At 45.0% G+C, this 21,677-nt stretch overlaps 1 protein-coding gene and 1 long non-coding RNA gene across 2 annotated transcripts in view; one reads left to right on the top strand and one right to left on the bottom strand.

The window, feature by feature from the left end:
* LOC146072419 (uncharacterized) overlaps positions 1–21,677 on the top strand; it is a 419,935-nt gene that overhangs the window by 145,306 nt on the left and 252,952 nt on the right. The window lies entirely within an intron of this gene.
* The window catches only part of LOC146072164 (uncharacterized), a 35,143-nt gene continuing 14,979 nt past the window's right edge, over positions 1,514–21,677 (bottom strand). Inside the window, exons 3-4 of the mRNA XM_083179498.1 lie at positions 2,692–3,033; positions 1,514–1,635 (exon numbers count right to left, since the gene is read on the bottom strand). Of these exons, the coding sequence (XP_083035624.1) occupies positions 1,523–1,635; positions 2,692–3,033 (455 nt within the window). The 3' untranslated portion in view covers positions 1,514–1,522. The remainder of the gene's footprint in view (positions 1,636–2,691; positions 3,034–21,677) is intronic.

Below are 21,677 nucleotides of genomic sequence, written 5' to 3'. Positions count from 1 at the left end.
GACTTAGTTATGCACTATACATAGAGAGTTAATGTAAAAATTAACTATTATAATAGACTGAACCATTACAGATTATTAAAATCTTGGAATTCTTTTGCGGTTACTAAAAGTATCACTTGTGCTTCTAATTAGATTAGAGAAGGTGGTGGTCCAAAATGTCTTGCACAGAGTGCTAGCAGACATGGGACAGGCCCTGACTCTAAGAAAAAGGTTTGGACGCCCCTGGTCTAGACAGTGCTTAGGGTGTAAATTTCAATTTCCATTGTCTCGCTTTCCAATTCCAACATTAAGGAACTGAATCACTTATTCCACTGTAACTTGTGCCATTCAGCACAGCATTTTAGTAGGTTATTTTGGGTTAAATATTTTTCGATTTTGCAATGAAAACATACATATCTACTACTTAGATTATACATATTACGAATATGAATCTTCTCTGAAAATATAAGAAAATGTGCTTTATGTATAATACTGGAGAGATGTGAATACGTACAAACTATTGAGGCTACTGACAAAACTCCTTCAAATTATAGATGAGTTCTAGTTTCATGACCAGTGTTCATCAGGATAACTTCTGTACTATAAGGAATGCACTTCAACTTGGACTTATGTGACTTACAAAAGCATTCAAATGGCTTCATATTAATATTAACTAAAAAGTCTTAAGGTGCCCATATACTGTACAATTATTGTATGCAATTTGGACTAGATCACATCGCATCGCATATGTTTTGCAATGCAATGAGATGCAGTCTTGTACAAAAAGTATGTGCAACACATAACCTTAATTTTCAGTGTGAAATTACACTTGAAATCAAGAACAATGGACTTACTGTACATACAATTCAACAATTTGTTGTTTTTGATCCGACATCCAAACTTGGGCCCTTATTCTGATCGGTGCGGATATTCCCGAATTCTTTCGGTGCGGGCCGCACGCATCGCTGTGCGGCAGCGTGCGGCCATCGACCGTAGAAACGCCCACGTGTCCTCCGCATTCGGACGGACTCACTCTGTAAGAACAGGGCGTGTGTACGGACGACATATATACCATGCGTGTGCGGGGGAACCACTCCGATTCTGCACGGTCTGACCGCGTATGCACGGCCTTCCCGCGTCAGAACAGACGCGAACCGGCCACTACGCACAGATGCGGTGTACTTTCGCATACAACAAGACTACTGTTATCAGAGTTCCCACATAGATCACATGACACACTTATGCAATTAGCAAACCACTTTGAGAACAGATTGTTGCTCCTGGTCATCTGTTATTTAGCTAATTGATCCTTAAACACTTACAAGCACTATACATTAACCCTAACATTCCCTATGGGGATAAAAATGTTATGTACCCTTTTGCTGTGTACATATCTAAACATCCACATGTTTGTGTGTTAAAAGCTTTTTATACTTTTAATGTTAAAGACTAAAATAACACACAGACAACTTCTTAAACAAGTGCAAACTTTTATTCAAAATTTCAAAATATTAACTTAAAAAAAAAAAAAAAAGGACCCCTATCACTGGTCCAGCAGCAGGACACAGAGGTCCTCCACATGGGCCGTCATCCGCCTCAGGTCCTCTCTCAACCTCATGAGAGCCCCTCTCACTCCCTGGGGTGGCTCCTGGTAATCTGTGTGCATGAGAAAGGGGGTACAACATTAATTATGCTACTCACGTACACCTTGTACAGTCAATCCTAAGTACCTACACCACAGGTCTTCAACCTGTGGCCCTCCAGATGTTGTGGAACTACATGTCCCAGCATGCCCTGAGGTTTTTTGGCATGCTCTTATAGGAACAAATGTGGCAATGCATGTTGGAACATGTAGTTTCACAACATCTGGAGGGCCAAAGGTTGAAGACCCATGACCTACACCATGCAAAATCATACATACCAAAAAAACCTTATCCACTCAGGTATGTTATGTCATCAAATATATGATCATGATGCTGCCACCACACCCACACACTTGTGTGACATATACATTTCACAATCTATATATCCAAAACACAACCACACTTGAGGATCACTCACACTTGTCCTGGCCAAAGACTCCTCACTCAACTCAAAACATACACCCACTACAACATGCCACATTGACCCATACATATATACCTGCATGTTACTGCTTAATAGCTAAACTGCATGATAGCTAGATAGATAGATAGATAGATAGATAGAATACATAGAATAGATAGAATAGATAGAATAGATACCACAGGAAAATGCTCGGCTACTTACTCTGCCCATTACTTCATGATTCCTTGTCACATTTGACACATAGGTGAAAGGGCAGAACTAATCCGCTTCCATCCAACTATCAATTTCGAAGCTCAATCCATCATACATAATACCTTACAAAAATACATGACAACAACACGGGCACACTGGATAGAGGGGGGCCCATGCAAACTGCCCACATGGGACTCCAGTATAAATCAGGCCTGCCCATATTCCATTGAAGTGTTTTTGTTGCTTCTATACAAAGAGCATCCATAAATGAACACTCATCACCTACATGAGCATCCAGATTGCACGTTTGCAGCATGGGCCTATAAGACCAAAGTGTGTCTGTTGTTTTCCATTTTTTGGTACTACTCTTTACTATATTATAGGCAAATTGAATCAGCTGTGCGACATAACAACCTGTACCTAACTCACTAATGAAGCATTATGTCTACTTACCCCTGGCAGGCAGCTCGACCAGGTCGTCCTCCTCCACATTGGGAGGTGGTGGAACATCCTCCAGGGGTAGGGGCACCTCCTCCTCCTCCACTTCCACCTCCTGCCCGACCTCCTGTGCCTCCTCTGTATCCTCCTCTGTCACATAGCTCTGGTCCTGTGACTCCTCGTCAATGGCCCCCGCTTGTCTGGGCTCCTCAATGGCCATCTCCTCATTGGCCACCTCCTCTGTGGCCTCCGCACTGGCCACCTCCTCTGTGGCCTCCGCACTGGCCACCTCCTCTGTGGCCTCCGCACTGGCCACCTCCTGGGCCTCCTGACGGGCCTGTCTTGCTCTCTCCCGTGCTGTGGGTTAAACATACAAAATGTGTGAGTGTCATTTCACATTGAAATAACTCTAACAAGTACATCTCATAACCACAATATATATGTGTTATATATCACACATATAGTATATGGCTTTTCTATGGCATAAACTCCCAATTGACCTCATGTAATATTAATATTAAATAATGTTAAAATGCAAACACTCAATGGGCTAGATGCACTAGCCTTCAAAAGTGATACAATGTAGAGTGATAAACACGCAGCCAATCACATCCTTCCTGTCATGTCACAGACTGTAGTTGTAAAAGGCCAGGTAGGAGCTGATTGGCTGCCTGTTTGTTCATCTCCATTTTAAAAATTGTGAAGCAGACCAAATCCTGGCCTCTGTCAATTATATGTATTTGCACAAAATACTTACAGCGTTGCAGACGCCGCCTCAGAGCCTGCAGACGCTCCGGCTCCCGCCTCCGCAGGTCGGACCATCGCCTCTCCAGTTGGGCGATGGTCCTCCGCACATGAGTGCGGGCGAATATGCGGCGCCGGGCCGCAACATATGCCCGGCGCTTGTCGCGATTGGTAATGAAGGGGCCTGCCTGCCCCAGTCTGCGCTCCATAACTCCCACCAGCGCCAGTAGCTCCGCAGTGGAGAAGGGTTCTGCACGCTGGTAGGAAGCCATTTTAGGAGTGGCACTAATCAAACTATCATGTGCTGTCATTGGTTGTTTCGAGTGATATTTGGTATTAACTTTATTGTTCATTTTTACACTAACAGCATGTATGCGCCCGAACATCCGGCTAACCCATTGCATCGCACCCCCATCCTAAACACACAGTCTAAACTAAGATGTAAACACATTATATATAATCTATAACATTCACCAAACATGGGTATAAGCACCAGGTGAAATAGTCTGCATCACTAGACACTAACACCTAACTCAACAAGGTAGTAAACAGGTATTTTATAATGAAAGCTATGCAACAGAAACATAGCAAATAGTGGCAGACCTTTTCCAAAAATTTGCCCATGCTGCCATGTGTACACTTACCTTCTACTGGTCCCTAATACAGAGGTGGTATGAAAAGTAGCTAGCATACAGCCTGAATTTGGAGTGCTTTCACATGTGATTTGGATGCTAGCACTGATTACTTGTGGCTAAGTGGTGGACTGGATTGACATATGGAATGGGTAGTGTCAGTTGTACTACATAGCAAACAAGTGCACAGTACAGAAGTACATTCAAATATACATGTCATGTCTGACCTCAGTTGTATTTGGTCATTGGTGTTGGAATCTGCATTTAGCAAATAAATCAGACTTACTGAGTTTGCCAGGTTTTTTGGGAATATTTTTCCACACCAAGGGGCGGCCCGTATGCGCCGCACGGTTGACGCTGGCGTACGGGACGCGGCCGTACGGAACGCAGCTTGCAGCTGATTAACGCCAATTACAGAAATAGTATTTAAAGTGGTCCTAGAAAGGCAAACACTTGTTGCAAACATGCCAGGCTCAGACTCAGAGGAAGAGCAGGTGGTGCAGAATCTGTTGGCCCGCATGGAGGCCAACACCACCTATGTACCCCTCAACCCAGAGGACCGAGCTGGCCCATCAACAGCAGGCCAATCAGCAGCTGATCCATCCTCGGCAGAATCATTGGGAACACAGCAGGTGGCTTCCCAACAGAGTAGCCAGCCCAGCACTTCAGGTACAGCAACCGGTGGCCGTGGCCGTGGCAGTGGCAGTGCCCGTGCCCGTGGCCGCAGTGGGGCAACACAGGAACCCACAACACGAAACATGGCATATGAACCGCGGGAGCTTGACATCCTGGTGACCCGGGCACGTGATTTAATTGAGTGTCCAGCGGTGAAGTTGACACACACAAGGAGATGGAAGATCTGGGAGGAGATAACGGCGGAGATTAATGCAGTGGCTCCACAAGTTCGTCAGATGGAGCACGTTAAGAAGAGGCAAGTACATGTGTGTAAAATTTGAGTAGGACAAGTCCAGTAATGTTTACATTCAATATTAGATGGAGTTGGGCAATGGGTGTTCACGGTGCTTGGACGCACAGACATGTTGGCCATGACATTGAATTGATAGTTATTGGAGGGTGACTGTTTTTGTATCTTCTAAGGATTGGTTTGAAAAAAGAATATAGTAAGTGTGGTGTCAGTAGGCACATTTTGTATTATGTTTCAGATTGCAATGGGTGCTACAGCAAACATGAGGAGTTACATGTATTAATATGTACACTTTGATTGCAGGTGGCACGACTTCAAAGGCAACCTCAAGAAGAAATTGACCGAGCGGTGGCAACACAGCCAGACCTCTGGGGCTGGCCCCATGCCTGGCAAGCTGGAGCTCACCCCCCTGGAAGAGATGGCCCAGTGCTGTATAGCAGTGGAGGAGGTCCGGGGGGTGAGCACTATAGACAGCGAGTCCCCAGCGGAAGTGATGGCTTCTACTCTAGAAGGTAATTATTTGCCAGGCCATAAGTAGATGTTTAACATTTTGCATGGAATGTGTGGTAATTTCAATTTTCTTGTTCAACAGCATCGCCGCCGCTTGGTCAAGATTCTCTTGAGGAGGTTGTGGAGTCTGTGCCACCTGTCCCCAGTAGCAGGCCCGTGCAGCAGCCGCCGGGATTGTCTGCGGCTGAATTGTCCATGTGGGGCCGTGTGCTGGATAGTATTGTGCAGCAGGGAGAGTCGGCATTCGAGCGGGTGCGTAGGGCCGAGGAGGTGCTGCAGGGTTTGACCACCAGCCAGCAGAGTATTGCTGAGAGCCTGCAGGCTATGAGTGCCAGCCAGCAAGCTATGGCTGGCAGCCACCAAGCTATTGCTGGTTGCCTGCAGGTGCTGGCTGATCAAGCCCTGCGGCAAAACGACCTCCTCCTCCGCCATAATGAACTTATGGTGGAGCTAGTTAACAGCAATAGGGCCCTAATGTCACCCGCTTCGGGTGCATTACCATCCTCATCACTCCCTGCTGCCAGAGGGGGAAGAAGATCCACCCCCTCCCCAGCACGTGCTCCACATGAGCCACCATCGGACTCTGGCCGTGGACGAGGCCGAAGAGCTGCTGCACGTGGCAAGGAGCCTGCCAGGGGCAAACGTGCTCGCAAATGAACTTGTGTCCCCATTAATCTCCTCCGTTATGTCTTCCCAAATCTTCCATTGAGCTGTGTGTGTCAGCATCCTGTGTCCAAATCCGTGCCCAGGGTCACCACTTTTGCCCGCGGTTCAAATGTCATGTTTGGTTCCTCTGTTGCCCTGTTTCAGTGTGCTGTTCTTGAAGTGTTGGTGCTGTACTTTTGTTGTGAAGCCACCTGATGTGTTCCCAATGATTCTGCTGTGGCTATTTATTCTTTATTATTTTATTTGGTCCTGGTATGGTACCATTTGTTTTGTTATGTATTTTCAATTTTGGCGTAAGTTTGTTTAATAAATGTTATTTTGGCCCCACAAATGTCTGTATTAATTTAGACATGCAGAAGTGGCATGTGTATTAGTATTAATATTATTAAGTTGTGTGCATTATTTGCAATGTTAAAGTGTGTGACAAGTGCAGCATGTAATGTTCCCTTTAAGCTGCAATGCTTCCAATTGTAGCAGTGAGAAGCGTGTAATTAACAAGTAATGGGTAAAGTATGTGATTGTGTTGGGTTCAGGTGACATTGGTTGAGGTGCGTCCGTCCTGATTAGGCGTTCCGATTGCCTAGCGCATGACCGAGTGGTGTCCGCAAAGCAAAAGTAACCTTTTGGACACCGCACATTTCTTCCCTTTTTGTTCGCGTGCATTCGGCGTGCTGTCCGAATGCACGCCTACCAATATATGTGTACTCCCCCGTGTCCGCCCATGTTTCCGCCCAGTTTAGCCCACTTTGAAACTACGCCCCTGTGTCATTCCGCATGACGCCCATAACACACCCCTATTGCCCGAATGTATGCGGTGCACAGTTCTGTACGGGATTAGTGAGAACATGTACGGAGACCATGCGTGGCACATGCGCGTCGCGTTCTCCACGCATGCGCAGACGGCTAAAAAACGCCATCCGAAAGAATGCGGAAAAGTCCGCACCGATCAGAATAAGGGCCATGGTGAGATGACCTGTGTCAAAACTCGGTTAGATTCGGAACTCCAAATGACTTGATTTGACTGGAAATTCCAAAGGTCGGTGTTCAGTTTTCAGCAAAAGCAAACACCATAGCTTTAATATTTATTAAACAATTCTACCCTTAATTATGCAGAATCAGCTGTTTTAGCAGGTGTAAAGGCAGACTTATGTATCTCTGAATGGACTAGACACCCACGACACCCCCGGAGGGAGAATAAATTAGTGTGCCGAGCGTAGCGAGGCACCGGGCCTGCTGCGTGGCAAGCGCAGCGAGCCCGCAAGGGGGGGCGATCCACGTCCCCCCCTTGTCGGGATTTCAGCGTCAGGATTCTGAACGCCGGGATCCTGACCGCCGGGATTTAATACTGAATCTATCTATCTATCTATCTATCTATCTATCTATCTATCTATCTATCTATCTATCTGTTTTTCTATCTACTTTGTATACCTTTCACTATGTGATTAGTAATGTACAGTAGGGTATCAAACAAATACAACACAACACATTTACAAACAATGATATTTACTGCACAGCAGATCATTTATTTTCTGCAATATAAATTAAAAAATATATTTTTTTAAATTAAACATGTTAATTTAAATAATACAAATTGATGGACCCCAATACCAACTGATGGACACTGCTGATATGCAATCCTAAAAGGAGCAATCCACTTTTGGACTACCTTTGCGGTAACTATACTTCCACTTCCTTATCACAAGGAGACTTTCTTTTCCGGAAACTAGGTGGCATACTAGGAATGGACCCTGCTGTAGACAGCTTTAATTGAGGTGCTGGCGCAAATATTTTATTATTATTCTTAATCTGTATGTGCACTATATGTATTCAATTTGTTAAATTTTACCATTGTCTAGCGCTACTATTTTTTGTGTATTTTTTTTCTTTTCTTAAAGGGACTCTCAATCCCTTTGTTAGTAGCAGCTCCACATCACAACCCACCACAGTGCCCATTTGGGTTGTCTTTACAACCATCTTTGTATTCAGGGAATGAATCTGCCTGTGTATCACCCATACCTGTGCTTGCTCGGTTCTGAACCATGAACAGTTGGAAGACTGCAATCAGTATAAAATCAGCTCAGCATCAGGCCCTACTGTGTAATGCCCTTCATTTTTAAAGATAAATGGTAAGGCATACCATACCCATACTTTCCCTTTTAATCAAGGCAATTTATGTTTTTATTTTATTTTATACTTTTACCATTTTTTTAATGTTCAGTGGTTTTGCGGCTTACATTTATATTTCCTAAGTGCTTTAACACTGATTTTGGCATATTCCGTAGGAAATGACACATCGCAGTCTGCAGGAAAATTCCTCAGCATTTTGTCATTTATTCCAAGAAGCAGAACTTAAGTTTGCAAACACATTAACAAAAGTTGGGTATGTTAGACAAAACCCGAGTGTATACGATTCATGATATAACCTTAATGACAGATATTAAATACAGTCTTACTTTAAAGCTCATTGGTGAGAAAGTGTGTATGTGCTCTGAAGGGAAAGCATTAGTGTATGGACAGTGGGGCCCACGCATCAGCTACCGCAAAAAAAGATTTACAGATTCTTTGTGTTTTCCCCCCAATTTAACAATTCTTTAATACACCAATATGTGCTCAACATTGGTGATATTTTACATTGGTTTGCAGATAATTTTTATTCAAATATCAGTGAATCATGAAATTGCCCATTTTACTAGCTAGATTCTAGCAATGTTCTGCGAATCAATAATCTTATTATTATTATTAATTTTATTATTATTATTATTATTATTATTATTATTATTATTATTATTATTATTATTATTATTATTATTATTATCATGCATTAGCAATGGGGTGGCCAATCCCAGAATCACGATCTTCGGCATCCTGGAATTTGGCCCCAAAGCCGCCGGGATTTCAATCCCGGGATTTCGGGATTAGACCACATCGCTCAGATGCTGCCTGGTTGCTCCCAACCCGGTGTGTGGCTCTGCGTGACATGATGTCAGAGGTCATGATGCGCAGGCTGCACCTCCGCACACCTCTGCCACCTGCTACGCTGCTGCCTGCTCAGTTCGGTTCTCGACGCACCACCTGCCCCGCTCCTTAACTCCAGGCCACACTGCCCGCCAAACCTACTGACCATGTACAGTAAGTAATTGTGGCTGGCGGTCGATTGGTGGGGCATGTGTGTTTTTCTTTTAAATTATTGATGCCAATCCCGGGATGGAGCATTTTTCAATCCTGAATCCCGGTATTGAATAAATGCCCTGTGATTGGCATCCCTAATTAGCAATGTAGATCCGCATTTGGTATGGGAAATCCAACATGTTGTATAAAATGTAGAATTGTCACAATTAATTGCTAATGTATGGGCCCTGTAACTTACTACAGTGCTTTATTGGGTAACTAAGAGAGAAAGAGTATTTGAAATGAACAATGGAATGATCGTAATGATATCTGCTGTTCCAAATATCTTTAATAACACAATCACATTACAAAAAACACCAGTCATAGGAAGCTTAAGGTGACCCCTATTTCTGAATAAATATATATTGTTGAAACTAGAGATGTGCGCCGGACACTTTTTGCGCTTTTGGTTTTGGTCTTGGATCTGTATCTGCCTCTGGTTTTGGATCTGTATTCGGTTTTGCCAAAACCGACCTTTTTGGTTTTGGTTTTGGATCTGTATTTTTTTTTTAAAACATAAAAACAGCTAAAATCACAGAATTTGTTTTTATTTTTTTGCTCCTACGCTATTTTTAACCTCAATAACATTAATTTCCACTAATTTCCAGTCTATTCTGAACACCTCACAATATTGTTTTTAGGGCAAAACGTTGCACCGAGGTAGGTGGATAACTATGCTAAGCCACACAAGTGTGCGGCACAAGCAAGTGGCTCATCTAGGAGTGGCACTGCAGCGGCAGACAGGATGGCAGTTTAAAAAACTAGGCCCCAATAAGACCCCTATCTGGCTTGATCACAGTACCGTATAAACAGATGGGGTACGGACAACAGTCACAGTACCATATAAACAGATGGGGTACCAGCAGTCACACTACCGTATAAACAGATGGGGTACGGACAGCAGCCACAGTACCTTATGAACAGATGGAGTACCAGCAGTCACAGTATCATATAAAAAGATGGGGTACGGACAGCAGCCACAGTACCGTATAAAAAGATGGAGTACGGACAGCACTCACAGTACCTTATAAACAGATGGGGTACGGAGCTACAGAGAGCAGTCACAGTACGTTGGACAGAGACATTTTTTTTTTTTTTTTTACTTTTAATAATTTTATTAATTTAAAAAACAGTGGGGTACGGCCTGCGGTCACAGCAGTACCTCATAAACTGATACAGAGCTGCGGACAGCAGTCACAGTACCCTATAAACAGATGGGGTACCAGCAGTCACAGTAACGTATAAACAGAGGTACGGAGCTATAGACGGCAGTCACAGTATCGGCATATACTACACACAGTGGATGTACAGTATGCAATGCACTGCACACACTGGGTTATGTGGAGTTATACACTTTAAAACAATACTGCTGGTGGTGCTACTAAACTTAAATAAAATTAAAACTTGTGGCCACTGCCTAAAGTGCCTATAAAACAAAGCTGGTGCCCACTGCCTATGAAGCAACAAAGCTGGTGCCTCTGCCCACTGCCTATGAAACAAAGCTGCCCACTGAGTTTGAAACAAAGCTGGTGCCTCTGCCCACTGCCAGTGCCTTTAAAACAAAGCTGGTGCCCACTGCCTATGAAACAAAGCTGGTGCCTCTGCCCACTGCCAGTGCCTTTAAAACAAAGCTGCCAACTGCCTATGAAACAACAAAGCTGCCCACTGTAATGCTGCACTAAAGCTGCCCGCTATCGCTCAGAGCTGCCCAATGTAGTTTTACTTTTTTTTAAGTAAACTTGTTTGACTTTGCACTGAGCCAGAGGCGTAGGGAGGGCGGAGCCACCGGAGCTCATGCTCCGGGAGGCGATTGGCCGAATGGCGCCGCCGGCCCGCCCCCCCTCCGCAAAAGCTGCCTGCACTACAAGTGCCACGCCGGGCAGCGCCCGCGGCTGCCCGGCTCCTGCCCTCAGAGGCGTAGGGAGGGCGGAGCCACCGGAGCTCATGCTCCGGGCGGCGATTGGCCGAATGGCGCCGCCGCACTGAGCACACCAGCGGAGTGTGCTGTTTCCCCGTCTCTGGATCCCAGATAATGGCGACGAACCGCAGGCTCGGCGCCTTATATGGAATCCAGGTCTCGCGAGAATCCGACGGAGGGAAGGCGCCGTTCAGCCTCGCTTTGGGATCCGAGTCTGGCGGGAATTACCGAGCTGCGGCTCGGTAATACTCGGATCCCCAAGTTCGTAGCGGTTCGTATTCTTCAGAATCCGGACCGCACATCTCTAGTTGAAACTAGTTACTGATGAACTCTTGATCAATTTAAATTATTTTACACTACAAAGGTATTATGGGCCCCATACATCAGCAATCATAATTAATGGCTTTCCAGATCCAGGGATTTTTTGGCCAGATAAATGGATTCTACAATCAGATTTATTTCAGTGATCAGCAGATTTTTCCATCTAAAGATTGCATCTTCATATCTGGAAATTGCCCAATCGATTGTCATTTCAGCTGTTCATAATGTCAATAGATGAAGAAGACGAATTGGGAATGCCCACACATATAAAAAAGATCTGCAGATAATGCCAAATTATTAAGCATGTTTAAAAATCTGATTAAGCAATCGATTGGCGATCCCTATTAATTTTTGATTGGGATTGCCATAAGGGGGAGCCCACACAAACCTAATATGAGATTTGATGTAATTATTCAAACGTATTCATGACATACTTGCTTTGTATTCTAATAAACACATACATTAAAAAGTGTCTAATTGATATAAAAAAAATAGTAATCCTATAAGAAATGACCCTGTACTATAAGTTGCTGGTCATGGAGTTCTTCCTGCTGGCTGCATCCTCCCCAGAACCAGCTCAGACAAATCATGGTGTCTTGATCTTAAGGTCTATGGGCAGCACATGGTAATTGTTGTCTTGACCTTAAGGTCTATGGGCAGCACCTGGTAATTGTGAATGTGGAATAAGTTTATAAAGAAGCAAGGCAGATGTGTGTGATTCTCCTTGATATTGATGACATGGGTTACAGCTGTGGTTGGACATGTTGCAGGCAAGCACAAGCAGATGTTTGGCCATAAGTGAATTGTGAAGCCTCTGCAAACTTTGTATTCTTTGTGAGAAAACCCAAAGCAGGAAGACCTTGAGCTTGGTTTAGTCAGCTTGCAGTACAAAAAGAGCTAAACATTAAACCATGATTCTAACACTAGCCATTGTGTAAAATGTCCCCTTGATGCAAGCTGTTACTTCCTGTCTGTTGATCTGTCCCTGGTTCCCTCCTCCATGTGTGGGCTAGTTCCTAATGAATGTCTGTTTACATATTGCAGAGGCTGTAAAGGTGGCTCTTAATATAATAAGGAGTAATGTGGAGAACTATTAATGTAATATAGTGGCTGACGGGGCTATTTAATATGGAGTCTCCATTATGGCCCTCATTCTAATTAATTTGCTCCCCTGCACGTTTGCACAGTGGAGCGATGTTTAGATTTGCAGGCCCATTTACACACAGGAGATCGGGCGTGGGGCGTAGGGTTACCACCTAGTCCCTTTAATTCCGGACACATGTTAATTACACAGGTTCTTTGGCAGTTTAAAATCAGGTGAAGTGGAGTCTTGAAGTCAGCCAGCCACAGAACCTGTGTAATTAATATGTGTCCGGAATTAAAGGGACTAGGTGGTAACCCTAGTGGGGCGGCAGACATTGGTTGCGCCCATGGAAACACCCAGCATGGAGAGTAAGGGCCTTAGGTTCCTATGAAAGATACTGTATGACATAATGCATGTATCAGGATTTCAGTGCTCTCATCTACATACCAAATGTACATTTCACGGCATACAGCATGTGGGTCTTGCTGGCCAAATAATGCATTTTCACCATTTAGCTGTCATCACCTTGTGCATTCATCTCCCTTGGCGTAAATGCAACCAGGTTGAATGTTGAGTAAAACACCATTGAACTGAATCCTGCTCAACACGTGAGAAAATAATCAAAAGCAGATCAGAAATACATCTTATGAATATATCAGGATAACCATTACAATAGGCTATATAATCTACTCAGATAGAACAAATAGATTATTGTATATATATCTACACCTGGTGAATCAGAACATAACAAAAAATACCAAGCAGTACAGTATCCCCACTTTCCATTACAATGGCCCTTATTCTGATCTAAGCGGTAACGGCCGCATGCGGCCGTTCCGCCGATGTTTTCGCTCTGCGCATGTGCAGAGGGCACTCTGCGCATGTGCAGGCGAAATCGCCGCACAATTTTTTTTAACGCCGCAAAGGGGGTGGATAGGGGCGTGAGGGGCTACTTAGCCTCATTTCCCTATGCATACGCCCCGCGTTTCATGGGCGTTCCCATGCAAACGCGGGGCGTACGCATGGTAATGAGGCTGTGACGCATGTGTTGGGGGCGGGCATCTGACATCGCCGGATGTCAGCTGCCCGCCCCCATACATGCTTTCACACGGACAAGTGTCCGTGAGGTCTATGGGTGCGGGAGCTGGTGGAGCGTGCGGCCCTGCCTTCGATGGTCGGTGACCATCGAAGGCAGGGGGCTGCTCCAAGATGGTGGAGGCGTATCCCCCGCCATTTTCATGCGGACCGCCACATGTCCGCGTATGGACGGCCGTGGCGATCCGTATGGAAGGCGGGGATTCGCCTGCACGGTCGGAGCCGCACATGCGGCTCCGGCCGTTCCAAGCAGAATAAGGGCCTTTGTGCTGTAGATGACATTACTGCAGTTTAATAAAATGTCACATTAATGTAAAATGTCCAGGGTGAGATGGTAATGTACATGTATGTACTGTATGGAAGAAATCATCACAATCATTAAATAATTCTGATGAGGCATTGTTGCACATGGGATATATGGGATGGCATACCTCCCAACTGTCCTGGTTTTTGCAGAACTGTACCGTGTTTTGGGGCTGATCCCGCATCCCACCCGGAGTCGTCAGTGTCCCACGTGGGGGGACAGTTAGGAAATCCCTTGCCTGCCGCTGCTCTGCGCACAGCATCTATTCAGTGTAGCAGAGGGGCTGGGGGCATGGCACGCAGCTCACACTGTGCTGGCCATGTCCCCCACTGTGGTGTGGCCTAGCGGGAGCTAAGATAAGAGTTTGATTTCACATGGAATTTTGCTATGGGCAACTAAACAGAGATACTATCTATTATCTTTTAGAATGTGCTAAATAAATAAGTAGATTCTGATTGGTTGCCCATAGCAACATCCCATGAGAAATAGAACTCCTTTCTTAGTTCTATTAAAGATTGGATGTTGCCCATAGCAACCAATCATATTCTATCTGTTATCTTCTAGGTGCTTAATAAATAAGTACATTATGATTAGTTGCCCATACCAACATCCCATGAGAAAAATAACTCCCTTCTTAGTTCTTCTGAAGATGGGATGTTGCCCATAGCAACCAATCAGATTATATCTGTTATCTTCTAGAACAGTGGTTCCCAACCCTGGTCCTCAAGTACCCCCAACAGTGCATGTTTTGCAGGTCTCCACACAGAATCACACGTGTTATAATTAGCTCCACCTGTGGATCTTTTCAAATGTGCCTGAATAATGAGCGCACCTGCCGGGTGACCTGGAAAACGTGCACTGTTGGGGGTACTTGAGGACCAGGGTTGGGAACCACTGTTCTAGAAGGTGCTAAATAAATAAGTATCCTCTTCAAACACCTCACACTCACATACAGGGCCATCTCTAATTCCATTGCTCCATGTATCTCTAACCTCATCTCCATTCATACACCCTCCCGCCCTCTATAGTCGGCTGACGACTGTCGTCTCTCCTCCACCCTGATCACTGCTTCCCATGCTAGAGTACAGGACTTTGCCCGTGCTGCACCCCTTCAGTGGAACGCACTCCCTCGCTCCATTAGACAATCCCCGACCTTGCATAGCTTCAAACGGGCACTGAAAACGCACCTATTCATCAAAGCATACCCTTCCACTGCATAAACCAGCTACGCCCTTGCCCTTGCCTGTTTACATCCTGCTATCTAACCACCACCCACTTGCTTGCACCTCTTGTAATCTGTCTGTCTCCCCTTCCTACTAGATTGTAAGCTCCTCTGGGCAGGGCCCTCTTCCTTCCTGTTGTCAAAGCCCACTTCTCTTCACATTTCACTCACAGCTCTCCTATACTCCAACACTCAGTGACCATCTTCGTCTGCATACTCATCTCCATCATTGGCCTCAAGCCTCTAGTTGTATGTTGATTGAGTCCTCACTACTTACATGTAAGCTGTAATGTGTATTGATCTGTGGCGCTCATTTTTTCTACTGTATTTTTGTTATTTATTCAATGTTATGCCAAGCTTTGTCTCCCTGTATTGTTCCTTTGTATGGCGCTGTGAAACACTTGTGGCGCCTTTATAAATAAAATTATAATAATAATAATAATAATAATAATTACCATCTGATTGAATGGGCAATGTCTCTTCTGCAATAAATCTTAGTAAATTTCCCCAAAATATGCTGAAGGGCCACCATCCCCTTACACACACACACACACACATGAAAAAAAAAAGATGTGCCAGTACTCTTTACCTAGAAGGGCGCCCACGATTTTGATCGTGGGCATCGTAAGGAAAAAAAAATCGCGTCGGTCGCATCGCATGCGACCGACGCGATTACCGTGATTTCCCATAGGGAACAATGTTAAATGTCCCAATTGACCCGATTTTCCATAGGGAACAATGTTAAATGGCCCACAGAGGCCAAATAGGCACCCTGAAGTGTGAAATGGGCCCCCCAATTGTTAACGCCACCCCACGATCATTGTCAACCCGAAGCGTGGCGAGCGCAGTGAGCCCGCGAGGGACGGCGGTACACATCGGCGTGGAGTTGAGAATAGAAAGTGTGGCGAGCGCAGCGAGCCACCGAGCCACCGAGCCCGAAGCATGGCGAGCGCAGCGAGCCCCGCGAGGGGACGCGGACACCTTCACAGGTATATGCGTCCCCTCGCGGGCTTCACAGGTGTCCGCGTCCCCTCGCGGGGCTCGCTGCGCTCGCCACGCTTCGGGAACGGTGGCTCGCTGCGCTCGCCACACTTTCTATTCTCAACTCCACGCCGACGTGGATAGTGGGGGTATGAAAAGGTCGGAGGACGCGTACCGCCGCCCCTCGCGGGCTCGCTGTGCTCTCCACGATTCGGGTTGACGTTGATCGTGGGGTGGCGTTAACAATTGGGGGGGCCATTTCACACTTCAGGGTGCCTATTTGGCCTCTGTGGGCCTTTTAACATTGTTCCCTATGGAAAATCGGGTCAATTGGGACATTTAACATTGTTCCCTATGGGAAATCGCCGTAATCGCGTCGGTCGCATCGCATGCGATTTTTTGGTACATGCGATGGCCGCGATGGGTGCCCTTCTAGGTAAAGAGTACCGATGTGCCATATTTTTTTTTTAAAGCAACAGTTATGATCATCATCCAATATAATATTGTTGATGTGTAATGATGGATGTGGCATTTTCTCTGTCCTATTGAAGAAAAACAATAGAAAAACACAGCAGAAATCCCCTTTTTGAAGCAGCTTGAGTTGCCACGTACTCAGTATTTCTGCTATTGGTGTCAGTTCCAGACTGAAAGAAAAAACAATCTGGAAGTGTCTGCACTGTTCATTGCAGACCGCACATTAAATCCTCACTGAACTGCTGAAAAAGAATGTCAGTCTTTTAATAAAAAAAAGTACAATGCCTTTCTTTCACTTAAATATAATTCATACAGTATGTTGCAAATTAGAAAATGTTTGGTTACTACACGAATAAAACATTTGTGTCAGAAACTGCATATTAAATATATTTACTGGGAAAATATTGTTAACAGCTTAAGGCTTATTACACGGACCAGCGAGCTGAATCATGGGACTGGAATCTGGCTACAAATGTTCAGATGGGGAAATGTTCTCTGTAGTTCTGCTAGTTCAAGTATTTAAAAGGGTAGGGAAAAGATTGCATTGCATAAATAGAAATAATGCAAAATAATGATTAGTTGTTAAATGAATTGTGTTTTTCTCCCTATAGGAAGCACCAATGATTCCTGATGCTCCTGCTGGACCTTTCCAGTCAGATTACCTGCAAAATCACTTTTGTACATGAGTTGAACAGATAAAGCAGAAACTAGTGTAAGCTGCATGCTGATTTCATCTCATCATCTGAAGGAAAGCTGCCTTCTCCAGTTCTGTACTACTCTAGTGTTTTTAATAAGGGTTACATGTTGCAGAGATAATTTGCTGTGAAACAAACAAAAAAGAAGAGAAAACCTAGGATGCAGCTGTGAGACAGCTGTTGCTTGACCCACGCTAAGGAAACATTTAACAGATTGGAAAGGTCGCCACGTGGCTGAAACCGAACACTCCCTTACAGTCTGCAGCCACTACAGTCCTACATGTAGCAGTAAGACATTTCCCAAGCACCAGCAACAAGTTTCTCAACACGTCAGGGTTGTGGTTTACATTTTACTAACTGTTCAATCTATCTATTAGATGATCAAGTGATTGCAATGTTTGAAGTTAATCATAATTACGGTACATTGCCATAACTCCCAGCTGTCCTGCCTGGGGCCGGAAGGCGGGACTGATGTCCCGGTTTTTGAGGAGGTACCCACATCCTACCTGGGGCCGGCAGTGTCCCGTGGCGGGGCATCAGTTGAGAGTACCTGTCACTTGCTGAGCAGCGCTGAATAGACGCACAGCATCTATACCTGCAGCCAAAGGGGCTGGGGGCATGGCTAGAAGATCACAAAGCTTCTGGGCCATGGCCCCACAGCGGCAAAATGGGGGTGTGGCCTCACAAAATGATGCAAATTGTAGGCCATGCCCCTCACCGGTATCTTTATGGGGGGGGGGGTCCGGGAGAGGAACCTGATTCCGACCATTCCGTGAGGGTGGGCAACCCTGTCTATATAATAGATATTACTGTAGATCTGTAATCACAGCCAATATATCTTTGGAGGGGTTCTCTTTTAAAGTGACATAATACATGCTCCACATATAGGGCCAAATGTATCAAGCTTCATAAAGTGAAAAAATGGAGAGTGACAGTCAGCCAATCACTTTACATTATATCACTTTTTGAAGCTTGATACATCTGACCCATAGTACTGTGTAAGACCTAATAAGGTCTAATGAGGACACTCACCAAGCCAGCAAAGATGAAAAGATCATTTTTAATACCATGATCCAACAAGGCTGAGGCAATCTTTCAAACCATATGGGCCTTTGTCAAGACAAAACATCAGGGACATCCACACAGCTCAAATGATCAGAGGTCGCTTCGGAGCTGCAACAGAAGGAGGTTTCGTACTGATAAGCATTATTAGGCCACGAACAGAATAGGGGGCCAAAGTAGGGGGTGACATTGAGCAGGGTTGGAAGGGGGAAGCTGGGACTTAAGGACCCGGCAAATGTACTGTACCTCCTGGTTATTTACACATTTTCAACTTCTATGCCAGGCATTTCCAACCACGGTCCTCAAGGCACACCAACAGTGCAAAGAAAAAAGAAACCTGCCAGCCCCAAAGATATAAGGAAACCTTAACCCAGACTGAACCAGCCATAGGCGCCGATTCTGTGGGTGCTCAAGGGCCAGAGCACCCACAGAAAACTATGAGCACCCACTGGCCCGCAACCTTCTAAGGCCATAGCCACCTGCTGATTCGTGTCTGCTGCACCACCGAACCTGCTGCCCAGTGAGCAACAACCAACAGACAGAGTGCAGCATGCGTGCTGCCCAATGTGTGCTCTCCCCGTACACACACACCTCTCCGTGCAGCATGTGTGTACAAAGTGGGAGGCAAGCACACCACCATGTGCCGTGTATACAGTGTGCAGCACTAGCCACTGCACACCATGACACAGGACCGCCAAGGCCAGCACACCCCCTCCCCAAATGACATGCCCCCCTCATGAGGCCACTCCTCCATGAGCACCCTTCAGCAAAAACACAAATCAGCGCCCCTGGAACCAGCTATAGAGACCCAGGAGACTCCATTGTTACCAATAATACATCTGTCTCCTCACTTTAACTATATGGAAAGTTTGCCATCCTGACTTTTTACTTGATATTCACATGCCGTGTTTTATACATGTCAGCATGTTTGTCAAAAATGTTTACTTTTATAAGCCCAGCTAGAGATCAGCCTGATAGTAGTTTTAATCTTCAAAGGCTGCCTTAAGCCCCATACACATTAGATGTGATATTCTTAATATATTGTTAATATTGTCCAGTGAATTAGCTCAATATTGTTAACAATGCGTGTGCCACATACCCACTGTTGTCTGAACATGCGGCTCACTGTTGACTATATAGTATATTGTCAATGACTGCATGTACAACGAGGGGCACGGTGACAGGGGTAGATTGGCAACACAATCCGGCCTGGGAAAAATCCCCGAGAGGGGTGGGGTTTGCTAACGCTGATGACCGGCAGGGGGGGGAGCTAGCCACTTACCATGTCGCCACGCTGCTTGCGGCCACACATGCTCAAGGCCGCTCATTCCCGTGTGACGTCACCCGAAAGTGGCCAAGTAACACCGTAATACCGGGTGACGTCCCCGAAAGCAACCGGCGGCCATATTGACTGTGGGCAGTCAGTAGTTGGTGGCTGCGGCCAGGGAAATAGCATGTTATACCTAGACAGAGAAAAAGCGGCCTAATTAGTACCGGTCCACCGGGAAATTACCCGGTTTCCCGGCGGGCCAATCCGCCCCTGCCTGTTGACATCACTGAATGATATAATTAACTATATCTTTCAGTATGTATGCACTAGATCCTTTGTCTGCGATCGCTGCCAATATTATAGACGTTATCGGCGGTGAAGCAAATTGTCTAGTGTGTATGGGGCATTAGTGTCCTTATCTATCAGAATTTGTTTGTGAACAATGGAATAGAGACCACAGGGTGATGACTCTAGAACTGCGGCATCTGGTTACAGATGTACTGGGACCAGATTATGGACTGGATGTTGGCTGGGACCAGCTAAACTAGGTGCTACGCCAGAATCATCTACACTGAATGCCAGGCTGAGACTGTCTACACAGAATACTGGGCTGGGACTAGCTAATAAGACCTGGCTGGCACTTTTTACTAAGCGTTTACTTTTTGGCTATAAGTTCTTGATTAATGAAAACTATTTAAAGGGTTTGTATAGTTTATTAAACTGTCATCTGGTTTGTCACTTCTGTTGCACTATGTTTCCTAAATGTGCTATAATCTTTTAAACTGCTATGTGCAGTAATTGCATTGCAGTTCTGTCGCATAGTCTAGCAAGCCAGTTGACTGCAGCTTTTAGGAAATGGCTGTTATTTACTCCTATTAATACTGCCGTATCAAAAACATGTGCAATTTATATGATTTCAGATGTTTTTAATCAATTTTTAAAGAACTTCCAAACTAACATTAAAACCAAAACAGTTGAGGGTGGTACAGTATATCCAAAACAAAAACAATTGGAACCAAAACCTGTTGATTATTTAGAACCAAAAGGATGGTCTGTGAATATCTCTAACACTGAAAAATGAGTAACAACATATGTCCCTATTTATAAAATAGGGTGCCTTATTCTTGTGGTATGGGTAAACAGTAAGGACCACCCGAATGGATAATCTATCTACCCAGCAGGTCAACCAAGATTACATTTGGGGGCATTTGACAACTATGCTAAAATGCCAAAATGTTTTTTTTTTCTTTATCACTAATATTTCCTACCAGTTTTGGATTTGAGACATTTTGAAATGAAAGTCAATAGCATGAAGAATTGTATAAGGAAGCACTAAACAGCAGATTGTCAGTGCAGCCAATCAGAGAAAAGTCTGCATTAGCTTATGATTTATGTCTGAGATATTCTAAACAGAGCTGCTGTTAGAAAGAAATGGGATCATTGGATAGACAGCAACTAGGTCTACAAGCATTAGGTCAACACTACTAGGCCGACATGCATGAAGGTCAACATGATTGAAGGTCGACATGGGTTAGGTTGACAGGGTCATTCGATCGACACAAGCATTAGGTCGACATGGGGAAGGTGGACAGTCAAAAGGTTGACACAGGGTTTTTCACATTTCCCCATTTTTTTTGACACAGTCGACATGGACACTGAAACGTAGCACCGCGTCCCCTCGCATGGATCGTTTAGCTCACCATGCTTCAGGCACGGTGCTTCGCTACGCTCAGAACACTATTTTATTCTCCCGCCACTCCCTAATGGATGGTAGGGCATGAAATACCACCTGTCGGCACATGTCGGTTCCAATAAAAGTTAAAATACCCCATGCCGACCTTTTGACTGTCCACCTTCCCTATGTCGACCTAATGCTTGTGTTGACTGAATGACCCTGTCGACCTAACCCATGTCGAACTTCAGTCATGTT

Source organism: Crinia signifera, chromosome 4, assembly GCF_055691185.1.
Source record: "Crinia signifera chromosome 4, ASM5569118v1, whole genome shotgun sequence".
In the NCBI taxonomy this organism is placed as follows: domain Eukaryota; kingdom Metazoa; phylum Chordata; class Amphibia; order Anura; family Myobatrachidae; genus Crinia; species Crinia signifera.
This window is presented reverse-complemented; position numbering and strand designations above follow the sequence as displayed.